This window comes from Pelophylax lessonae (genome assembly GCF_965119305.1).
Source record: "Pelophylax lessonae genome assembly, chromosome: 12".
In the NCBI taxonomy this organism is placed as follows: domain Eukaryota; kingdom Metazoa; phylum Chordata; class Amphibia; order Anura; family Ranidae; genus Pelophylax; species Pelophylax lessonae.
Genome location: NC_138779.1, coordinates 112,361,388 through 112,384,692, shown reverse-complemented (window position 1 = coordinate 112,384,692; position 23,305 = coordinate 112,361,388). Strand labels below are relative to the sequence as shown.

The window sequence follows — 23,305 nt, the reverse complement described above, 5'->3', positions numbered from 1 at the left end:
GTAAATGCAGCACCACCACCTTTTCACTTATCCACTTACCCACTGGGCACTTATATCCCCTTCCTAACCAGACCAATTTTCAGCTTTCAGTGCTCTCACATTTTGAATGACATTTACTCAGTCATGCAACACTGTACCCACATGAACATTTTTCCCTTTTTTTCCACACAAATAGAGCTTTCGTTTGGTGGTATTTAATCATCGCTTGTTTTTTTTAATTATTTGCGCTATAAATAAAAAAAGACCGAAGATCTTGTAAAAAAAAAATGCATTTTTCTTTGTTTCAGATTTAAAATTTTGCAAATTTAGAAAATGTTCTTCATAAATTTTTACCAAAAGTGATACTGCTACATATCTTGGTAAAAAATAGCCCAAATAAGTATATATTATTTGGTGTTTGTGAAGGTTAGAGTCTACAAGCTATGGTGCCAATCATTAAAAATTGATTACACCTGATGTACTGACGGCCTATCTCATTTCTTGAGACACTAACAAACTGGGAAAGTACAAATACCCCCCAAATGACCCCTTTTTGCAAAGTAGACATTCCCAGGTATTTAGTAAGAGGCATGGTAAGTTTTTTAAAGTTGTAATTTTTTCCCACAATTCTTTGCAAAATGAAGATTTTTTTATTTATTTATTTTCACAAAATTGTCATATTACCAAGTTATTTATCAAACACTGTATAGGCATACTTGCAGCTACACCCCAAAATACATTCTGCTACTTCTGATTATGGCGATACCACATGTGTGAGACTTTTACACAGCCTGGCGACATACAGAGGCCCAACATGCAAGTAGCACCTCCAGGCGTTCTAGGGACAAACATTACACATATATACGTAATTGCCTGCAACCTATCATACTTTTGAAGGCCCTGGAGCACCAGGACAATGGAAACACCAACAAAATGACCCCATTTTGGAAAGCAAACACCCAACACATAATCTAGGAGGCATTATGAGTCTTTTGAACATGTCATGTTTTTCCACAAGTTTTTGGAAAATGTGGAAAGATATTGAAAACACATTTTTTTTTTACACAAAGTTGTCAATTTATAAGATATTTCTAACACATTGCACGTACATAGCATAAATGACACCCCAAAATACATTCTGCTACTCCTCCTGAGTATGGCGATACCACATGTGTGAGACTTTTACACAGCCTGGCCAGTGGCCACATACAGAGGCCCGACATGCAGGGACCACCGTCATTTCCTTACTACCCATTACACTTTTGTGAGGCACTGTAGTGGCACTGATGTGGCATGGATGTGGCACAGATGAGCACTGATGTGACATGGATGTGGCACGCATGAGCATTTATGTGGCATGGATGTGGCACAGATGAGCACTGATGTGACATGGATGTGGCACGGATGAACACTGATGAGGCACGGATGAGCATTGATGTGGCATGGATGAGGCAGGGATGAGCACTGATGTGGCACGGATGAACACTGATGTGGCAAGGATGAGGCACGGATGAGCAGCATTGATGTGGCATAGATGTGGCACGGATGAACACTGATGTAACATTGATGAGGCACGGATGATGTACTGACATGGCTTAACCATCTCTTTTTACTACTTCCCAACCACAAGTGTAAACGAGCCCTAAGGAACTCACCCATTTGACTGTAATGTTCAAATGTCTTTGGACTCAAATTAAAATAGTTGTCTTTTTTTTTATTTAATTAACCTGCATATCCTGGTGTGTCAACTTTGTGATTTAAAGTGAGTAAATATAGTGAGTAAAACCAATATGTTGAAGAATGAGGTGCGCAAACAAAAAATTAATCTCCAGCAGCAACCAAAACTTTAGGTGCGCTAGATGTGAACAATGTGTGTTGAACCAAAAGGGAAAACACAATGGACAAAATGCCTAATAAATATAAATATACACAGATATTATAAATGGTGCACAATGTGAACAAAAAACGTGCTATGGAAATATGTGCAGTCCAAAATAAGTCCAAAATGAAAAAAAGGCTGAAATCTTCTTGATGGTGAATGAAGGTGAAGAAGAGGACGTGCAAACACCAAATTCCTCTTGGCACCGACGTGTAAAGAAAAGAGAGGTAATACCCTTACCAACTCAACATAATAAAACACTTGAGAAGATGACACCAGCCAGTGTAATAGATATGAAGTCCAACCTTTCACTCTTCCACCCGTTATGTAGTATATCAAAACTCTTACCAAAGGCAAGTATTTCACAGGTCAGATGGTGAGTGATAATGTTCTCCAAATCATCAGGCAAACTATCCAAACTAGCAGGCAGTGAGTTTTCTTGTAAATATTATACACGTTTCCCCTGATGAGGCATCAACTGGTTATGGAAATTCTCCATTCCCAATTGATGCCTCATCAGGGGAAACGCGTTGGGGTGAGAAGCCTGCACCATTACCACCCGTGGTCCGCACTGCAGAACGGCCACGATTGAATTTGGATTCGCCTATTTATTCAACTTAACTGTAAGTGTTCTACCTTTTTTTAATAAAGTCAATTAAGAGGTAATGCACTATTGCCTGTTCCATTCTTTTTTGGGCACTATCTGTCACTGAGTGTGAGGGGTATAGGAGAGAGACCAACCCCCATACAGAAACAGGAATCAGAATAAGATTTACAAGAAAATTCGCTGCCTGCTAGTCTGGATAGTTTGCCTGATGGTTTGGAGAACATTATTACTCACCATCTGACCTGTGAAATACTTGCCTTTGGTAAGAGTTTTGATATACTACATATCGGGTGGAAGAGTGAAAGGTTGGGACTTCATATCTATTACACTGGCTGGTGTCATCTTCTCAAGTGTTTTATTATGTTGAGTTGGTAAGGGTATTACCTCTTTTCTTTACACGTGGGTGCCAAGAGGGATTTGGTGTTTGCACGTCCTCTTCTTCACCTTCATTCACCATCAAGAAGATTTCAGCCTTTTTTTCATTTTGGACTTGTTTTGGACTGCACATATTTCCATAGCACGTTTTTTGTTCACATTGTGCACCATTTATAATATCTGTGTATATTTATATTTATTAGGCATTTTGTCCATTGTGTTTTCCCTTTTGGTTCAACACACATTGCTCACATCTAGCGCACCCAGTAAAACCAATATGTTTGGAGAACTGCAGCTCTCTATTTGGTCTTATCTCAGACTATTATGACATATTGTTTTCTTTAGACTTAAGGCTGGGTTCCCACTTGTGGGATCACAGATATTGCATGTGATTTGCACCGCATTGCTGTGCCGAATACATGCGATGTCTGTGCGATGCAAATTCAGACATACAAACTGGCTGAAATCACATCGCATTCGCACCAAAATGGTGCAGGACCCTTTTTTTGGTCCGCACTGGAATTGGATTGCATGAGTTTTCACACTGGGTATTTAACCTTCTGAATTTAGCTCCCCCTTTATATACCTGAGTTCGATCTTGTGCCAGCTCTGTGCATGAGTGCAGCGGCCCTCTCCCTTCTCATAGGCTTAGAAACAGAAGTGGGAGCCATGGACTTCTACTGCTAGCTGTTGACTTCTACTACAGCCAGTAAGGAGGGAGCAGGGGGCAGACTGAGCTGCTCTCTATGTGTCAATAGACATATAGCGCACAACTCAGGAGCAAGCCCACGCGAATGCACTCATAGCAAGTGGCTTGGCGATAGTGAGCACTCATCATGGGGGAGGAGCCAGGAGCGCCAGCAGGGGACCCGAGAAGAGAAGAATCAGGGCTGCTCTGTGCAAAACCATTACACAGAGCAGGTATGACATGTTTGTTGTTGTTTTTTTTTTTTTTTTTAATGATGTGTTTACAATCCCTGTAAGTACAGGCCTGATTCCAAAAATGTTGGGACACTGTACATATTGTGAAAAATACCAGAATGCAATGATGTGGAAGTTTCTAATTTCAATATTTTATTCAGAATAAAACATAGATAACATATCAAATGTTTAAACTGAGAAAATGTATAATTTTAACGCAGTATAAAATTATACATTTTCCACATTTTACATAGTAGAACCGTGTGATCACAGTTTCTACACAGGGGAGAATGACAGGTGGCTTGTTTACACAAGCTGCCTGACTTTCTCCCTCTGCAGAGGCGATCGCAGAGTGACCGGCGGACATCGGGTCCGCCGGTCACACGCGCGGGGGGGTCCGCTCCCTAGACCCTCACAGGCTAGCGACGTAGACCTACGTCGCTTTGCCTGTGAGGGGCTGACTGCCGACGTAGATAGTCGTGCGGCAGTCGGCAAGTGGTTAATACAAGAAAGGACTTTGCTTGCTTTGGAAACCGCAGCTTGGCATTGCATGCTGTTATTAAACTTATGATCTAATAGAACACCCAGATCCTTCTCCACTTTGGATTCCCCCAGTTCTACTCCGCCTAGTATGTATGATGCATGCATATCCTTAGCCCCCAAATGCATAACTTTACATTTATCATCATTAAACCTCATTTGCCACATAGTTGCCCAATAAAACAGTGCATTGAGGTCAGCTTGTAAGTTGGAGACATCCTGTAAAGAAGTTATTCCACTTCAAAGCTTGGTGTCCTCTGCAAAGACTGAAATGGTACTTTTAATCCCAGACCCTATATCATTTAGGGTACAATTAGTTCTCAGTTACACCTTCTTTTGTTAGCATTCTTTGCTTGTAATCTTTTTTTTTTTTGTGTGGATTTTGTTTGGTTGAAAAAAACATACACATTAAAAAGCAAACTTTATTTCATTTGTAAATAAATTCATCATGCTGTAAATCAGAAACAATAATGTATTACTTATGTACATAAAAGAACACATTGAAAAACAAAATGGATACTTTTGTAAGAGAAGACTTTATAAGCAACTTTACATCCCAGACAAAAGTAAAAAGAAATACATTTTATTAATGTTAATATGATAACGCATAATAAAGAAAACCTGACTCTGTTAATACATGATTACTGTATGGTGACTCATTACACTGATTTAACCAGGTATATGTCACTGAAAAGGACAGAAAAAACACATGCAGTACATCCCTTCACAATCCTGCAAGTTCAGAAAAATATCCATTGATCTGCCAGAAATGCACTCAGCTAAGCTTTAATGTGGGCTGACACAGGGCCAGGACAAGGGGTGGGTATGAGGGGTGGCTGCCCTGGGCACTGTGGTATCTTGTGAGTTTGGGGGCACCATAAGGAGATTGAGGGGAGGGAATTTGTGCCAATCACAGTTAGAATCACGGGAATTCTGGGGGCAGCACAGAGTAAGAATTTTTCTAGGAGGGGAAATTAGGGGTTGTCTGCTAGGAAAGGTTAATTTGGGGATTTGTGTTGGGAGGGGGAAGAGGATTTGTGCTAGGAGGGGGGATTTGAAGTGTTTGTTCTAGAAAAGGTGATGTGTTAGAGAGGGGAAAAGGTAAGGGTGCTTGGAGGGAATTTTTTTTGGGGGGGGGGGTGGGGTTGTGCTAGGAGGGGAAATGGCGGGGGGGGGGATTTGTGCTGGGAGGGGGTTTTTGAGTGGGAGGGGAGAATGTGTACATGGAAGGCAAAATTGAGGAGGTAAAGGAATAGTGCTAGAAAGTTATTTTTTTCGGAGGGGAAGAGAGGATTTGAGCTGGGAGAGGGGATGAGGGGGGTAAAGATTTGTGATGGGAGGGGACATTTGAGTGGGGGGGGGGTGTATGTATTGGACCTGGGAGGAGGGGGGGATTCATGCTTGGGGGGTAAGCATGCTGACACATACTGTTCATACATTTTTTTTTGGGGGGGCCACAGTTTGGCATGTTCGCCCTGAGCTCTATATGATCTTGTCCTGGCACTGGGCTGACACACAGTTTGTGAACAGAGTGGTGTCAGCCCTCCCCTGTTGTCTTTTCCTAAGCTCAAACTCTTCCCCTATTTTATTCTTCATAACGTATATACTAACTGTTCTTGATCCAAGACAAAAACTGGGAGAGAGATGACACAGGAAATGTTTACAGGACACAGGACAGTTCTGAATTTCTGATAAGGCCAGCAGCCAGCAGGTATTTTTTTGCAAATATAGAACAGATTTGACAACATGCTTCCAATGGTATATTTAAGAGACCAAAAGGTCAAATAAGAGAAGTTCATTGCTACGGTTTACATATACTTAAAGCCATCAGACAATTAGATCTGTCATCTGTCTGTCACCTGAAGCACCATTTCTGATTTATCTACACTTATCATTTGTATTTTCACGGACATTTGTCACCTGTGTTTCTTTTGGACTGTAGATATTTTCACCTGAAATTTTACACATTTTGGTTTATCTTGCACATGTTATTGTTGTGGGAAACTTTTGTAAGGCACTATATAGACATTATTTATGTGGTATTTTTTGTAGATCATTGGTACTTTGGTTTTTGATCTAGCCTGTTATTGTTTATCACGCATTTGAGAGTGACATCTCATCATCTAGCGCACCAGAATTTACTTTTCACTTTAAGCCATGCCTACTTTATATACAGTACAGTATGCCATGCCTGCTTTTTATCACAATGAACACATGTGCTGAAACACTACTCTTGTTACCACCTATAGCAATTTTTGCTGTCTGGAGCTTTCCTAAAAGCGAATGATTGTCTCAAGCAGACAGGTATACTTTTGCCCCCCCATGTTTAAGGTGAACCTGAATTTAAAAAGTGAAGATTCATTGTTTTATAGGTATAGAGTTTACCCCGAATGAGCCGCTGATGTTTGAGTCCTCTGACTTCGGATGACAATGACCCTTATGGCAATGCCACACCCTCTGACACACTGAGGATAAAGAACGAATACTTATTTGTGCAACGCACACAGCAATTCATTAACACTATAAACAACTGAAGGACCTAATGTTTCTGCTCCAAACCCTGAAACCCCGGGAGGTCCTAACTAAGTTACTGGTAACTAAAGGTCCATTGGTCTCTCCAAACCCCTTCCACTGACCAGTGTGTTAGTAATTATTGGGGGCCCAAAATTCCGGTGTTTGAGTGCTCAGACTTGAGTAGATTACACAATACTGGGTGTAAGTGCCCAAACTGTATCCTAAAAATAGGTATCTCTATTCCTTTAAATAGTGGCCAGGAATTTGTGACCAATGGCCTCTCACCACCACGCAATCTTGGATTTTTTCTCCCATTCTCTGTCTGGACCTGGTGATGTCAGCGGCGACTCAGGACTCCACCATGACGATTTCCCACTGACCCGGTAATGTGATCAGAGCACAGGATGACGATTCCTACGAACCTGATGATGTCTCTGGGTACTACATTTACCAGGCAGTTCCCTGCAGTCCTTTGTTCTTCCAAGCTTGAAAGCAGGCAATTAAAGTGCCTTCTGCCACATGGGACATTGGGTATGATCTCCTCTGGCTCTATGTGGCTATCCCCTCTCTTGCTTCTTGGCTGTCTTCTCTAGACAGGCAGCCGAGGAGAGGGAGAAATACAGTACTTGTGTTGGCAGCTGCAGAGGCAATGAAAACCTCTGTCACATTCCGGTTCATGCAGTGATAGGCAGAAATGCTACACATCGGGGCTACATAGGCAACATCTGAAAATGTATGTAAAAGTAAACCTATGCGCTACCAAAGGAGAGAAGGGGACGGATAAAGAGGAGGTAATAAAGGTAGAAGAATGGAGCACCAGAAATCTGCAGCTAATTTTTTAGTGTCACCACATACAACAAAATGTAAATAAAGAGGTAAAAATCAGCGCAGAAACTCTAGAATTGGTAAACCATGAATATCTATAAAACTAGATAATAAATATCAATCTTCAAAATGACAAAAGTGCTTGAAGTGCCAAAGTGAAAGTGAGTGAATATATATAAATTATGAAGATAAAAATCAACACAAATGAATCTAAAATCCGTAAACCTAAGAAGAGGTTAAAAGATATAAGAATATTGAACACTCTTCAATACGATATAAATAGATAATAAGGATGCTGGATAATACTATAAAATCTTCAAATGGTGAAAGAAAAAGTGATCATGTGCAGGAAATGTGGATATCCAAGAACAATAAAGTGCTAAAGTAATCTATAAGGTGATCAAAAATTAGCTGAATAGGTATAAAGTGAATATCCTGTGCAGAAGTAAGCAATTGTAAAAAGTTATATTACATAAAGAACTGATCAAAAGCTCAAACTGAAACAATTATTGTAAAAAAATGACAATATGCCCTATGAAGAGTAAACCACTGTCGCTCTTCGTAGTGGGGTGAAAATAACTCACTCAATAATAACAAGTGATGATCATAACTAAAAGATAAACCTTGTTGAAGAAAAGGTGAGAAAAAGTGAAATTTGAAAAATATATAAAATGCCCTATGAAGGGCGAACCACTATCAACTCTTCAATAGTGTGAAAATAGGAAAATCAAAAAATGTGATAGTGAACAATATCACAAAGTGACCAATAAAATTAATCTAAAAGAAATGTGTGGTCATCAAAAAGTAAAATCAAATCAAATCAGTGCTGATAGATGAAAACAAAATCAGGTGAAATAATCAAATGCTTCCGGTGATTCCCAGTGCGAGCTTTAGTGAGCTAGGGTTCCAAAAAATAGGTGTAATGGTCGCTCACCTCCATTAACACTCACAAGAGCGTTTCAGGTGTCACACGTCAACCTGCAGACCTTGGGGGATATCTCCTTAGATATTATCCTCAAAGATGTGGGTGCAATATATGTATCAAAATCCAAGTCTTCTGGGTTGGCTTCAGACAGGGGGTGACTTGCTACAAAGCTTGTTTTAAGGCACTCGTTTACCAGGAAAAAGATAGGAAGGAAATCTCATGGTGTAGTTTATTCAAAAGATATTTAATAGACCAATTTAAAAGTTGCACTTACATTTATGCAGACAATCAAACGCTTTTCAGAAAAAAATGCCGCCAATGCGTTTACAGCAATCGCTGCAGCAGCTTCCGGTCTCGGCCGTAGACACAGAAGTGACGTCACCACGGCGTCCCAATAACACGTGACTTTATCAAGGGTCAAGGGTGAAAATGTATATTGTGCCTAAGCAGTACCCTGAAAAAAGTACCTTATGCCAGCATTTCCTCCTGAAAATGGCAGTACACTTCCTGTGCCTAGGCACTCCAGTGTCTACAGCCTCACTGCTGTATATCTGCATTTTTAATCTAAGGCAGTGTGTGTCTGACTGCAAATCTCACATAATTTGTAGTTAGATATGTCACTACTCTGCTGCTTGTGGTTTTCCTTGCTGGAGAGAAAGCTGTTCCTGAGGAACACAATGCAAGTTTCTTCCTGCTTCTGCTTTATTCATTCTGTGGATCTATTATCTTATATATTTCTATCTCTTACTTCACATTTGTTGCTGTTTTTTGAATATTCACTCAGTACTCATCAGATCACCAGACATCAGGGTGGCAACTTAGACATGAGGAAGCAAATGCCTCTACCAAAAGGGCCACGTCTGCACATAGACTCATTTAAGAACAAGTAAATTAAAGAAAGGGAAAACCCTTAGAATACTTAGAGTCTGTGATTAGAAAAGCGTAGAGATTTATAGGCAGCTCTTAAGTCCTAGGGACTCATTTTGGGGCAGTCTCTGTGAAATCAATAAAAGAATTTGGAAGATAAAGGCACAGTTGTCTCTACCCTACACCAGCTTAATAGCCTACTATACAATTATTCTATTATGTTGACAGCTATTTATTTTCTTTTGTATTTATTTGTAGGTACCAATTGGATGATGGAAATCCTGAGTCTTATCCACAGTAATGGTGACATTTCCTGGTGCCATAAAGTCCCTAACTACGTAAGAATCCCCTGGCTTGATGTCTGCGGCCCTGGAGTAAAATTAGTGGATGAATACCAATCTCCTCGATTGTTCTCTTCTCATTTGCCCATACAGTTTTTCCCAAAGTCTTTCTTTTCTTCAAAAGCTAAGGTAAGCGTATTTATACAAAATATTTTCTATAATAGCCAACACAATGGATGTCATTAATTAAAATGTAATTTACTATTACTATAGTAATTTGTAAATAAATGTAATTTGCAATACAAGCACTTTAAGGCCTCGTTTACACTTGTGGTTGAACTGCCCTTTTACTCTCTCAACTGATCCCCCCTAAGCTGAAAAGGCAGTGGACCGGTTTATCTCATGCCAAAAATTATCCCCCTATCGTGTCCGTTGTGCTGTACGGCCTGCCGAATGGGACTTCTTCAATAAATGCTATGTGAATGATGATGACCTCCATCTTGGTGTTTTACAATTGTTACCTTGAAATTTAAGCCAGCATTCCTTAACCGCTTAAGCCCCGGAAGATTTTATCCCCTTCCTGACCCGGGTTTTTTTTGCGATTTTTTTACTGCGTGATGTTAACGGACAATTGCGCGGTCGTGCAACGCTGTACCTAAACGAATTTGACGTCCTTTTTTTCCCACAAACAGAGCTTTCATTTGGTGGTATTTGATCACCTGTGTGATTTTTTGATCATGCGCTATAAACAAAAAAAGAGCGTCATTTTTGCAAAAATAACAATATTTTTCACATTTTTTAATATGAAATTCCCCCCAAAAAAAATGTAAAAATCAAAATTTTTTAACATTTTCGGCCAATTTGTTTTATGCTACATTTGTTTGGTAAAAAAAATCGCAAAAAGCGTATTTTGATTGGTTTGCGCAAAAGTTATCGCGTTTACTAACAAAGGGAAAGATTTTTGTCATTTTTGGTGTTTTTTTTTTTAACGCGTAATGGCGGTGATCTGCGATTTTTTTTGCGGTACTGCGACATTGCGGCGGACAGATCGGACCCTTGACTGACATTTTTGACACTGTTGGGGTTACCAGTGACATTACTGCAGTAATCAGTGCTATACATATGCACTGTTACTGCAAAAATGACACTGGCAGGAAAGGGGTTAACTGTATTGGAGAGGGAGGGGTTAAGTGTGTCCTAGGGGCGTGATTCTAACTGTAAAGGGACATGGCTATTGGTGTAAAAACAGAGACCAACGGTCCTACATAGTAGAACCGTCTGATCTTCATTTTTACACAAGGGAGAATGACAGGCGGCTTGTTTACATTAGCCGCCTGACTTTCTCCCTTCACCGGAGCGATCGTGAGTGACCGGCGGACGATCGGGTCCGCCGGTCACACGCACTGACTTGTCAGTGAACGAGCCGGGGCGGGCGCGCGCCCGCCCGCAATTGGCTCACAAGTCAGTGACAGGCGAGTGACGTACCCCTACGTCACTCTGCCTGGCCGGGGCTGACCGCCGCAGTATATAGTCGTGCGGCAGTCAGCAACCGGTTAATAAACAGAGAGTTTTAGAACCATGATAAAGACTATACTATCCAAGAGCTTGCAGAGAAATAGTGAAGGCTGTGTACTTCAATCGCATCTATTAGTAAATTAAAAAATAAAATAGTATGTTTGGACCAGCATGGCCCAAATAACTATTTAAAGTGAAAGCAAATCTGAAGTTAGACTTTAAGTTAAAAGTGGTTCAATGGTGCCATTTTTCTATCATTCTATGGTTAAAGTGGTTCTAAACCCTATTTTTTTTTTTAACCAGAATTCCTTGCGTTAAGGTACAAAACTGTTTAGTCATTGGTTTTGGCCCCTCACCCCCCCCCCACCCTTATACTTACCTGAGCCCTAATTCGATCCAGCACTGTGCACGTCTACAAGCTTTTCTCCCCCCTCACTTCCGTCTCTCACTGGATTTGCTGGGGCATTGAGAGCCATTGACTGCATTCACTGCTGTCAATCAAAGCCAGTGACAGGGGACGGGGCTGAGTCCCGCTGTCTGTGTCAGTGGATGCAGCAGCGGGTCTCTGAAGCAAGCACGCACAAATGCCCCCATGGGAAGCACTGGACAGAGAAGAGGGGCCAGGAGCACCAGTGGGGGACCCGAGAAGAGGAGGATTGGTAGGTAAGTATAGAGATGTTTGTTTTTTGTTCCTTTATAAGTTTTAATTTTAAAGACGTTAATATTGCATAACTTCTAGATGCTTTAGGCATAGATCAGCTAAGAAATCCTCATCTCTGGTTCACTGCTCATTTAAGATTATCTGTAACTGTTGCTTCTCCACTATTTCTGTTTTTTGTTGTATTTTAGGTTATATACACTGCGAGGAATCCAAAAGATGTGCTGGTATCTCTGTATCATTTTGCCCAAATGTCTTTTGTCATTAAGACTCCTAATAGCTTTGATGAATTCATGGAGGACTTCTTGGAAGGCAGAGGTACATGCAAGTGTGACACTCAGAAAATAAAAGTGATTACTAAGCTATTCTATATTAACTTGGAAGACAAAATAAAATTTTGAGGTCCCATTTACTCGCTTTTGCCCCACAGAGTCTGTATCTGAACTAGGCTACTTATCTTGCCTCATGCCAGTTGGTCCTGTTAACGTGATACAGGCTGGGGGCAGACTGGGACACTGAGGCCCACTAGAGAAAGTTAGGCCTTGTAACCCAGCTGGCCAACCCATCAAATTTTTCAACATGACCCAACCACAATGTTCATCCAACAACATGGCTTTCATTTGCAGCCAGAAGCTCTACACTCTTTGTTATATCCTTTATAGAGCTACCCTTAGTGCCTGTGTGGCTGAAAAAAGGCCTGTTTAGAAAACACTATCTGGTGCAATTAAAGCAGAAGTAAACCCATCCATTTACCAGTTTCAGAAAACAGTTACATTTCCAGCACCTGCCAGAAATATAACACTTCCATCGGTTGTGCTTCCAACCAAACTGTCAAGCCATCTAATGGCTGGTGTCCTAACGGATCACATGTGCAGCATCATGGCAGTTGTAGAGTAAACAGAGGCCAAGATGGCAGCTTCCTTGACTAAAATGATATGAGGGATAACTTCCACTTTAAGAGACCCCCCCCCCCAAAAAAAATGTATCTAATTCCCAGACAGTCCCAAGAAAGAATTCGGTTTTAATCAATAATTTAGTTAGATAAGGCTTAAGCCCCGTACACACGTACCGATTGTCGGCCGTAAATATTCTTCGACGACGTAGGCTTGTTAGTATGATGCTTCCGACAGCCGACCGAACAGAATCTGTCGTGCAGACTTTAAAATTTTTGTTGGCCGTCACCAGAACGGCCGATTGTTCGCCAGTCAGTACAGAATTCGGCCGACAAACAGCAGATTAGCAAGACTGGGCATGCTCAGAAAAGAAAAAAGACAAGGAAAGTTAACCATCACATGACATCACTTCTGCAGTCGGCTGTTGTTGGCCGACAAAATTCGTGTGCAGTCTTTTGCACTTTTCAGCCGACAGGACAGCACCGGACAAAAGACGGCCGATCGTTCGGCCGACATTCGGTACGTGTGTACGGGGCTTTAGTTATTAAAGTGGTTGTAAACCTTAGACATGAGATATGAACCAAGCATATCCCTCTATAGTGTGTACTTGCCTCAATTCAGTCTTCTGAATTTCTGTCTTCTGCCCCTTTCCTCTGCTTTCAGCATGACTCACTTCTGACAAGTTTTCTTGACACCAAGAGAAAATGGTGATGGTCCTCCAGCATTATGACAGCCTCAGCTCTGTTTTTGTGTGTAGGAGGTGTGTGTCCCTTCCCTCCAAATAGCTCTCAAACCTCAACTCACTGAGCTCTGCAGAGTTTAACTTCAGCTTCCGGCCCCCTATTTTCTGACCACTCAAACAAGCTTTATAAATTCTGAACTTTAAATGGATGTAGAGAAAAGAAGACTGCTAAAAAATGGGTACAATTTATGTAGGAGTGTTGTTCCATCTCTGTGTATCACTTGAGGCCAGTCACTTCACCGGGTATAGGGAAGGGTTTTATAACCACTTTAATTTGCAAAAGGAGATAGTGACTGTCACATGTATTTTCCTGGATGCCCCAATCCCACAAATCCCAGTCACAGCAGTGAACGACTCCTAATTAAATTAATAACTCAACTCCTTGACAACCCCATGACATATTTAGGTTTTAGTCAGTAAATTAATTAGACAAGTTGAGGCTTAGTTATTAACCCACAAAAGAAGATGGCCACCCCAATCCCACAAATCCCATTATCAAATAAATGATCCAGTTCTCACATATGTATGTACCATTACATAGTTTGTTAGGCTTCAGTCAGTAACTTGGTTAAATTAGTCTAGGATTTGTTCTTAACCTACAAAAGATGCTGCCATATGTCCCATCCTGAACGTCCAGTCCACACAACCAAGTCAGCTCAGCAGTGCGCTCTACAGCAGCTTTCAGGGTGCACCTGTGCTGGAGGTTTTGATGCAGTTGATAGTGGGTGCTACTGGGAGAAGTGTCTAAACAATAGTCCTTATGGAGTTACATTACCAGCTACTAGCTGCAATGGTGCAACTGAAAAGGTAGAGGGTGCTTCGTAGTCAGACTAAATTGAGAAAACATTCTCTTTTTTGTTTTGGGATATGTGATGAAATGAGACATGTAAATACCTCCTTCTGTTCTACTGTCCTAATCATAAAAAAGGAAAAGTCTTTTGACATTTTATGAATATATAAACTTAATGGTATTCTTTGTGTTTCCCGTACCTTTCTGATTAGGTAGAGAGTGCCTAAAGGCTGGTATACACGGGCCGAGTATCGGACGGTATCGGCTGGTTCAACAGAAACTGTCCGACATTCGGCCAATGTGTGCAGCAGCCTGTCCAACAGATGCTAGCCTAACCGGCATGTTGGGGAACTAGCAGCCAAGCGGCATATGATCAGCGTTTGAAGCCAATGGCTGCAAGCGTTGCTCTGTTTGTCCTGGCAGAGGTCAGGTCCCCCTGTCAGAACACAATAGCACAGCAGGAGAGATCTGTCAGTTTTTTGTCATTCAGCCTGCTGAGCTTATATCGAGTACCCCGCATAAGCCATGCCTTAACCTAGAGCTGCCAGGAATAGTACACAACCACCCGCACATCGTGTTACAGAGTATTAGACACATTCCAGTTTATACCAAAAAGTTCTAGACTCCTTGCCTGCCAGTACAGGCTGACTGGGTCCCAGTGTTAATTTTGGCAGCAAATTTCGATTCAGTTTTATTCTTAGGACTAAAATGGCATTTTAGTCCCATTTTAGTCTTCTGCAAGTGTTTTAGTTTTAGTCGTATTTAGTCGACTAAATCTCTAGTACATTTTAGTCGACTAATAATCCTTTCAGTCGTCTAAAATCGAATGGGTCTAGTTAAATTGTAATGCATTATTTAAGCATTTCTCTACAATTTCCAAACTCATTATATATACTACTGTTGGAGTGAAAAATTGAATATATTAATATTTATGTTATGGTATGAAGGTTTGAACATGCATTACAGACCCAGATTTAGTCATTATATTAAAGTGGTTGTTAAGCCAGTTATATAAAATTATATAATCCCCTCTGTAATAGAACACTAAGTGCTCCTGTTCCTGTGTTATAAAACAAATATGCAGATTGGTACCTAAATCTGAGCATCTCCCGCTGCTCAGCTGACTTCTCAGATCTCTCCTGTGCCCGGCTAACAGCTCCCTCTGGTGGGGAGGGGAAGAGAGGACAGAGAGAGCCGAGCGGTCACGTGATCGATGGGAGCCGCTTGGACTTAGGTACAGATCACATATTTTTTCTATAACACAGGCACAGGGGCAGTTAGTGTTATATTACAGGGGATTTTTTTTTTTTTTTTACTTTATTTTTATTTGCATATAAAATTTTAATTTACATCAGTATTTCACCAATTAAGATTAAGATTCACATATTACATAATAAAGTTATGTAAAAAAAAAAGAAATACAGTGATTCATATATTAAATATCATAAATATTTTCCCTTTTCCTCCCTCCCCCCCCTCCCAGAATTCCTCCCCTTCTTGCCAACAATTTCCATTCTACAGTGCCTCCCCATAGTAGATATGCTTAACTATTTAATTCAATATATTTAGTTGATTTTTTAAATTCTTTCCATTTTCCCCATTTTCTTTTCATATTTCTTGGGATCTCCTCTTGTGTATTACATACATATTCCATATTAAAGTTGTTATTTATCTTTTTACACCATTCCTTTATTTTCGGGCTCTCCTTTTCTCTCCACTTTTTTGGTATGGTTCCTTTTGCTATATTCAGCATGGTTGGGACCAGAGTCATATTATATTTTTTTAAAGGTATTGTTGTTTTGTGGAATAGACAGGCCCATGGATCGTTTGGTATTTTTATTTCGGTGATTTCTTCAATCAGTTGTCTAACCTCTAGCCAGAAATCTTTTATCTTGGGGCAGTCCCAAAATAAATGATACATTGTACCTATGTTGCCACAATCCCGCCAACATTTGTCTGTCTTGTTTGGTTGGTATTTATTTATCACTTCTGGAGTGATATACCACCTAAATAGACATTTATAATTTAATTCTGTTGTACTTACGTCTATGGCTGTGGATCCGACCCCCCCTAGTACAGTCCCAAGTTCCTGTCCTTGCAAATGTGTCCCTATTTCTTTCTCCCATTTTACTATATATGGAGGTTTTTCCAGACTGTGCCATTCCGTTTACAGAGGGGATTTGATCATTTTTAAATAATTATGAGAGCAGCAGGAGGGGAGGGGGTGGGCACTGACGAGCAGATAGGCAAGGAGGGGAGGGGGGAGATGAGGACAGAGAGGACAGTGCAGGGCTGCGGATGACGGAGACACGTACACTGACCACGGTGTCAGGACTCAGCAGCCATGATACACCGTGGTCAGTGTACAGGGTCAGCCAGGTTTTTTTAGGTGTTACAGGGGGCCAAATGACACAGCACAAGCACTGTGCTGTATAACATACTTTAAGGGAACAGGATCTTTCTTTTTTTTTTTTTATTAGGGTAACAATTGCTTTAAGTCTTTATTTAGACAAAACCGTTTTGTCAAGAATATTGCTTTTTTGACAAAATTGTAACGTAAAAATATAAAAGAAAAAAAAATTAACAGAACACAACAAAACATTTTAGCAGCTTGGCCTGGTGTCAAGATGGGAAGAAAAGAGGCCGCTATCTCTCTCCAGGAAAAACATCAGGGACAGACTGATATTCTGCAAAAGGTACAGGGATTGGACTGCTGACAACTGGAGTAAAGTAATTCTCTCTGATGATTCCCTTTTCTAATTGTTTGGGGCATCCAGAAAAAACTTTGACAAGAGAAGTAAAGGTGAGCATGAGCTCACTATTAGCAGTCATGTGTCATGCTCATGCCAACAGTAAAGCATTCTGAGACCATTCATGTGTGGGTTGCTTCTTAGCCAAGGGAGTGGGCTCACTCACAATTTTGCCTAAGAACACAGCCATGAATAAAGAATGGTACAAAAACATCCTCCGAGAACAACTTCTCCTAACCATCCCAGAAAAGCTTGGTGATAACCAATGCCTTTCCAGTATGATGGAGCACCTTGCTATAAGACAAAAGTGAGAACTATCACAATTGCTGTTACACTGGATCTGGCATTTTATGCTCATCCTATATTATGTGTACCTTGCATATTTTCAATAAAAACTTCTCTGATTTAAAAAAAAAAAGTGATAACTAAGTGGCTTGGGGAACAAAACATTGACATTTTGGGTCCATGGCCAGAAACTCCTCAGACCTTAATCCCATTGGGAACCAAGTGGCGGGTGAGTGAACAAAAAAAAAAACCCCCCATAAAATTCTGACAAACTCCAAGCATTGATTATGCAAGAATCGGCTGCCAGTACCATCAGTCAGGATGTGGCACAGAAGTTGATTGACAATGACAACATGCCAGGGCGACTTGCAGAGTTCTTGAAAAAGAAGGGTCAACTCAACAATGCAAATATTGACTCTTTGCATAAACCTAATGTCATTGTCAATAAAAGCCTTTCACACTTATGAAATGCTTGTAATTATACTTCAGTATACAATAGTAACGTCCGACAAAAAGATCTAAAAACACTAAAGCAGCAGACTGTGAAAATTTATATTGTTGTCATTCTCAAAACTTTTGGCCACAGCTGTACATGTACAAGCACAGCACACACAGACAGCACACTGCACAGGCGCTGTCACTGCCAGTCTGGCACAGCATAATAAACCAACACTTGAGGAGGGTAATGCTTATTTCTACAATAAGAATCAGATTACTGTCAGTTTATTATTTCAACAGTTCTAATTCTCAGATACATTCAAAGAAGAAGTGCACAGTTTACAATAATGCCATTAGTGCGTAAATTATAACAGTCACCACTTTTTATCAACTCCTCTCTCCTCTTTCTCTCAGCATTCGCAATGACAATAGAGGTAAATATTACACTAAAAAGACTACTGGGACAGGACCCCTGTGTAAGGCTGCCCTTTTTGACCCGTACTGATTTATTTATTTTTTTCATTAGTGTGATATTTACCTCTATTGTCAAATTTGACAATGCTAAGAGAGAGGAGTTAATAAAAAGTGGTTGTTGTTATTGTTCCACATACTAATGGCATTTGTAGCCTGTGCATTTTTCCTATGAATTTATTTGACAATTAAAACTGTTGTTGAACTATTGATTTTTCCTATTGCAATAAGCACAACCCACAAGTATTAGGTGTGCTTCTTATGTTAGAAATAGAAATACCTGGAGAATAAAACACTTCTATTTGTTTCAATTCATTTTAAGGAAAGCACTTCGTGCCACCATGACCCATGCTCTGTTCTGCCGGTCTCTAGAGAGGTCACCTGTGACACTGAATATACTCTCTGCAAAGGCTTGAGAAGCTGGCATAGCCAGCAGGTCTAAAGCAAAAGGTTTTAGTTGGTGATAAATAGTGTGAATCTTTGACAGCCAAAAATCTGTTGCGGTGTCCTCCTCAACTTGGTGCAAAAGCTCTTTTTTATATTTTCTGATCTGCTGTTTTATGCTGTTTGGGGAGATCCTCTGCCTGGGTCTTCTTCGGCATTTAGAAAGAAACCAAAAGATTGGCTGCTTAGATGGGGATGCTGGTGCTTCTTCTACTTCCTGAGATTTTTCAATATTCTCCTGTTCCACATCATCTTCAGACAATTCATCATGTTGTGTGTGGGGCAATGTGGATTTTCTTATGGCAAACTCCTCTGCCTTTTAAAGCAGTTCCTGAATATTCTCATCTGCAACATCAATAAGGATTTCACAGAAAGTAGGGATGACAAAACAAGCAGCTGCTGCTGCTGGCGAGAGCATTTCATTAGTTGGATCTAAAAATGAAGCAAAACGCTGGTTCACACTCTCTTTCATTTTCTGTGCAATTGTGGCAAGGTCTTGGTAGCTAGTGTTTTGTTTAAAGTTCTCAAGGTGGCTGAGTGGATCAAAGAGAGCAGGGACATGGACATGATGTCACTCTGAAGGGTTTCTGCAAAAGGCAGCAGTAGGTCATGCAATGGTGTGAGCTTTTGCCATTCACTAGGGAGCAAGCTGTCCCATCCCATGTTGTTTGCGATTTGGCAGAGCGACTCTTTCAGTTTGAGGAGTCTTGCAATCATGTTGATTGTGCTTGACCAGCATGTGGGGCAGTTATTTAAAAGAGTAAGGCCACAATGCTTCAATATCTTCTGAGTAGCAATGGAAGACTTGCGGAAGAAGTTCACTATTTATCTTGCTTTATCCAATATTCTCTTCACACTTGCCTCCTTCTGCAACATGTGGCCCACAAGTTGTAAGGTATGCACCACACATGGTGTCCGGTCCATGTCGATCTGTTGGTACCTAACAAGTTGAACACAGCCAAATAAGCATAAAGTATAGAAAAGGTTACTGTTCCATTCTATTATTTTAACACTAAACCTCTTTTGGGAATACTTTTACACAAGACTACAAATAAAGTGGAAAAATAACAAAGATGCACCCATAGAGTAGAGCAGATAGCGCCCCCATATCAATCATCTCATATCCATGTGATAATTGACTGGTGTCAACCATGTCATCATGTAAAAGAATATTAAAAATGGCTCACCGCAGATCATCAATTTCAGACTCTGGGTCACTTTCCGTCATGGGTGAGTCTTCCTCACTAGAGCTGGGTGGTTCTGCTGCTGCTGCGGTTTGTTTAAATGCTGCCAACATATTGCTCCTATTGTCTCTTATCACTGTGAGGATCTTCCTCTTTGGTATGTCCCACTCTTGCAAGCATTTGTCCACACATGTGTTCATTGACTGTGCAGTGTGTGGGTGGGCTACTTGTTCAAGGGCCAACAATATGTGCTCAGGTTTATGTTGTTCAACACAAAAGTAGCATGCACTTATAGCAAGGAATGAAGCTGAGAGTCCTTTTTTGGTCCACAAATCAGTGCAAATAGATACTCTCTAAGCAGCAGCCAGGCTCTTTTAGAATTTTTGTTTTTCATCTTCATACTGTTTTTCAATCAGATTGCTTATTTTAGTTTTCTTTGGAACAGTCAGCTTCCTATCTACTGTCTCCATCATGCTAATTAGGTCCTCATCTTCAGTAGTTCTGACTGGTAATCCAGTACGCCCAATCCATCTTGCTATGGCCTCCTCCCTGGCCTGTTGTTCCTTAGAGTCAATTTTGTATTTTGAAGCACCTAAAAGAGCAGTGTAAATAGTTTTCTGTGGTGCACTGGCTTGACTTGGCCCATCATTTGAGGTTTTCTGTATCAGTGAGGTTGAATTAGGGGGAAAATTTCATGTTATTCTGATTTGACATTCTCTCTCTCTCACCACACACAGTCAGCTCCAAGTTGTCTCTCTATAAAACACTACATGTATGGCCCTTCCCAGGGCCAGCCTTAGGCCTTTAGGTGCCCTGTGCCGTGCGAAAATTTACAGTGCCCCAGCCCCTCCCAATGACTACATCCTTCTATATATATTTTAGTGCGATACTTCAACTCGGGGAAAGCAGCAGCTGATAGATATTATGAATTCACTCCCATTAAGATTCGGTAACTAAAGTGCACAACATGGACAGACAAACAAACAGCTATTACTTCAGAATAACAAAAGGTATGAAATCTGTTGAATATCAGGAGGACTTCAAGTCTGTTGTATTTTTACCAGTGAGTGTCGCTCCACATGATTTGCAAAGGGTCTTGTTGTCCTTAATATCAAATGTAAAATACATCCATAGATCTTCTCTTCTCTTTCTACCAGTCACAGACGCCAACATTTCCTGTATACTTTGTGCAGCAGTGTGGATAGGAAATTAGGAGAAAATAAAAAGAAATTAAGGAGCGACTCTGTCTGAGTCCGACTCGTCCCAGTGAGGCCTGGATGAGGATGGGAGGCCTATAATGCACAGTGCTCTGGAGGGGGGTCTGAGAGGCCTGTAATGCTGCACTGTGCTCTGGATGCCGGTGGTAAGAGGAGAGCTGTAATGCTGCACAGTGCTGGATGGTGGTCTCAGGTCTGATTTTGATGGCCTGTAATGCACAGTGCTCTGGATGCCAGTGGTCAGAGGAGGCCCATAATGCACACACAGTGCTCTAGACAGTGGTCACTCAGAGGGATGGCCTGTAATGCACAGTGCCCTAGATGCCGGTGGTCAGAGGAGCCCTGTAATGCTGCACAGTGCTGGATGTGGTCGCAGGTCTGAGGGATGGCCTGTAATGCACAGTACCCTGAATGCCGGTGGTCAGAGGAGGCCTGTTGTAATGCTGCAGAGTGCTGGATGGTGGTCTCAGGTCTGAGGGATGGCCTGTAATGCACAGTGCCCTTGATGCCAGTGATCAGAGAGGAGGCCAGTTGTAATGCTGCACAGTGCTGGATGGAGGTCTCAGGTCTGAAGGATGGTCTGTAATACACAGTGCGCTGAATGCCACTGCCAGTGGTCAGAGGAGGCCTGTAATGCACACACAGTGGTCTAGACAGATGGTGGTCTGAGGGGAGGCCTCAGGCCTTCTGTAATTGTAACTACACACTCACAGTGGGTGCTCTGTGTGCTCTCTGCTCTAGATGTGAGTGGTCGTCTCATAAGTCGGGACTCCGGAGGCCTGGCTGTACTGCACAACGCTGCTCTGGTCTCTTGCAGTCATCACGGTGCACACAGTCACTTGCTTGCTGGGTGCGGCAGCAGGCAGAGCTCTGTTTAAAATGCAGAAGTTGGGTCAACATCCCTGCCTCACATTTTCTTTTGTTTTCGTTCCTTAGCGAAAACTGGTTTGATTTTCGTCATAGTTTTCGTCAGTTGACAAAAATGTGCTGTGCTTTTAGTTTAGTTTTCGTCACTGTAAAATTGCAGCTGACGAAAATTTTAATGAAAACGTTTTAGTTGATGAAATTAACACTGCTGGGTCCTAACTGTTACTGTCTCTTCACACTGTGTATGTTTTTTGTGTGTATGTGCTTAGAGTATTGTATAGTTGTGTGTATTGTGTAATATGTGCTTATAGTCCACCCACCATACTTTGGAACTGAACTTGTAGCAGAGAAGGGCAACAGCTTTCCCTACTCCTATATTGATCATTTTAGGCGTCCTGGTAAAAAGAGATGTATCTCTTCTATCATTTCTGCCCCTAGTCTTGGTGTATTTGTGTGTTGTATGATCCTCTAACTGTGGTATTAAAACTAGCCAGTGAACTTTAATAGAAGCAAGGCACTGACGCAGCATTGTAAGAAAGTAGGAGTAAAACCAAGATATGTAGTGTAATGTATAAATAAAATTATCTATAAACTCTAACATTTTAATATGATTCTTTTCATAAGCTGATCTATTAAATTAACAAAGTCCATTGTTGCTTTTGCAGGGTGCCTAAAGAGAGCATGGAGCCCATTTTCTCAAGTCAAATTTTCCACACTTTATCTGCTGTTAGAACAATGAATCAGTATAGATTCGATGGAGGGGACATAGTTCCCTGGACAATAAAAACAGATTTGTCCCTGAACACCATGAAAAAGGTTATAAATAGTCGAAGGTTATCATCAGCTATCTGCAAATGTGCAGCGACTATCTAGTAACATGTTTTATTTTTAGGAATTATGGAAATAAATTTTCTTAATGACACAAGTGCATTGTTGAATATTGAAGGTGATGGGCTCCGCGCTAAGGAATATGTTGTATGGGTGTGTAAGTAGGCTGCAGCCTCCCTATAATATAGCCAAAGACTATATCAAAATATAAAGGTAAAGATAAGAAAATGGCGCTGTCTACTGAAAATGATGTGGGTGATGATAAATTAACAAGAAAATGTGTACAATGGGTATTATGATACAAATATATAAATGCACAAAGATGAGCAATAAATAACACAATAAATAAAAAATGCAATGGGCTAAAATTATGATATGTGGTAAAATATACGTGCAATAAATTCCAATAAGGTGCTAAAATAAATAAATGGTGGCAAATATTATATCAATTGATGAAAGTGACCAAGTGCACACACAAAAAAAAAAAAAAATATATATATATATATATAT

General features: G+C 40.8%; 1 protein-coding gene across 1 annotated transcript in view; it reads left to right on the top strand.

The window, feature by feature from the left end:
- The window catches only part of LOC309568904 (sulfotransferase 2B1-like), a 95,069-nt gene that overhangs the window by 1,879 nt on the left and 69,885 nt on the right, over positions 1 to 23,305 (top strand). The window contains exons 2-3 of the mRNA XM_082274680.1: positions 9,691 to 9,902; positions 12,078 to 12,204. Coding sequence (XP_082130806.1) covers positions 9,691 to 9,902; positions 12,078 to 12,204 — 339 coding nt within the window. The remainder of the gene's footprint in view (positions 1 to 9,690; positions 9,903 to 12,077; positions 12,205 to 23,305) is intronic.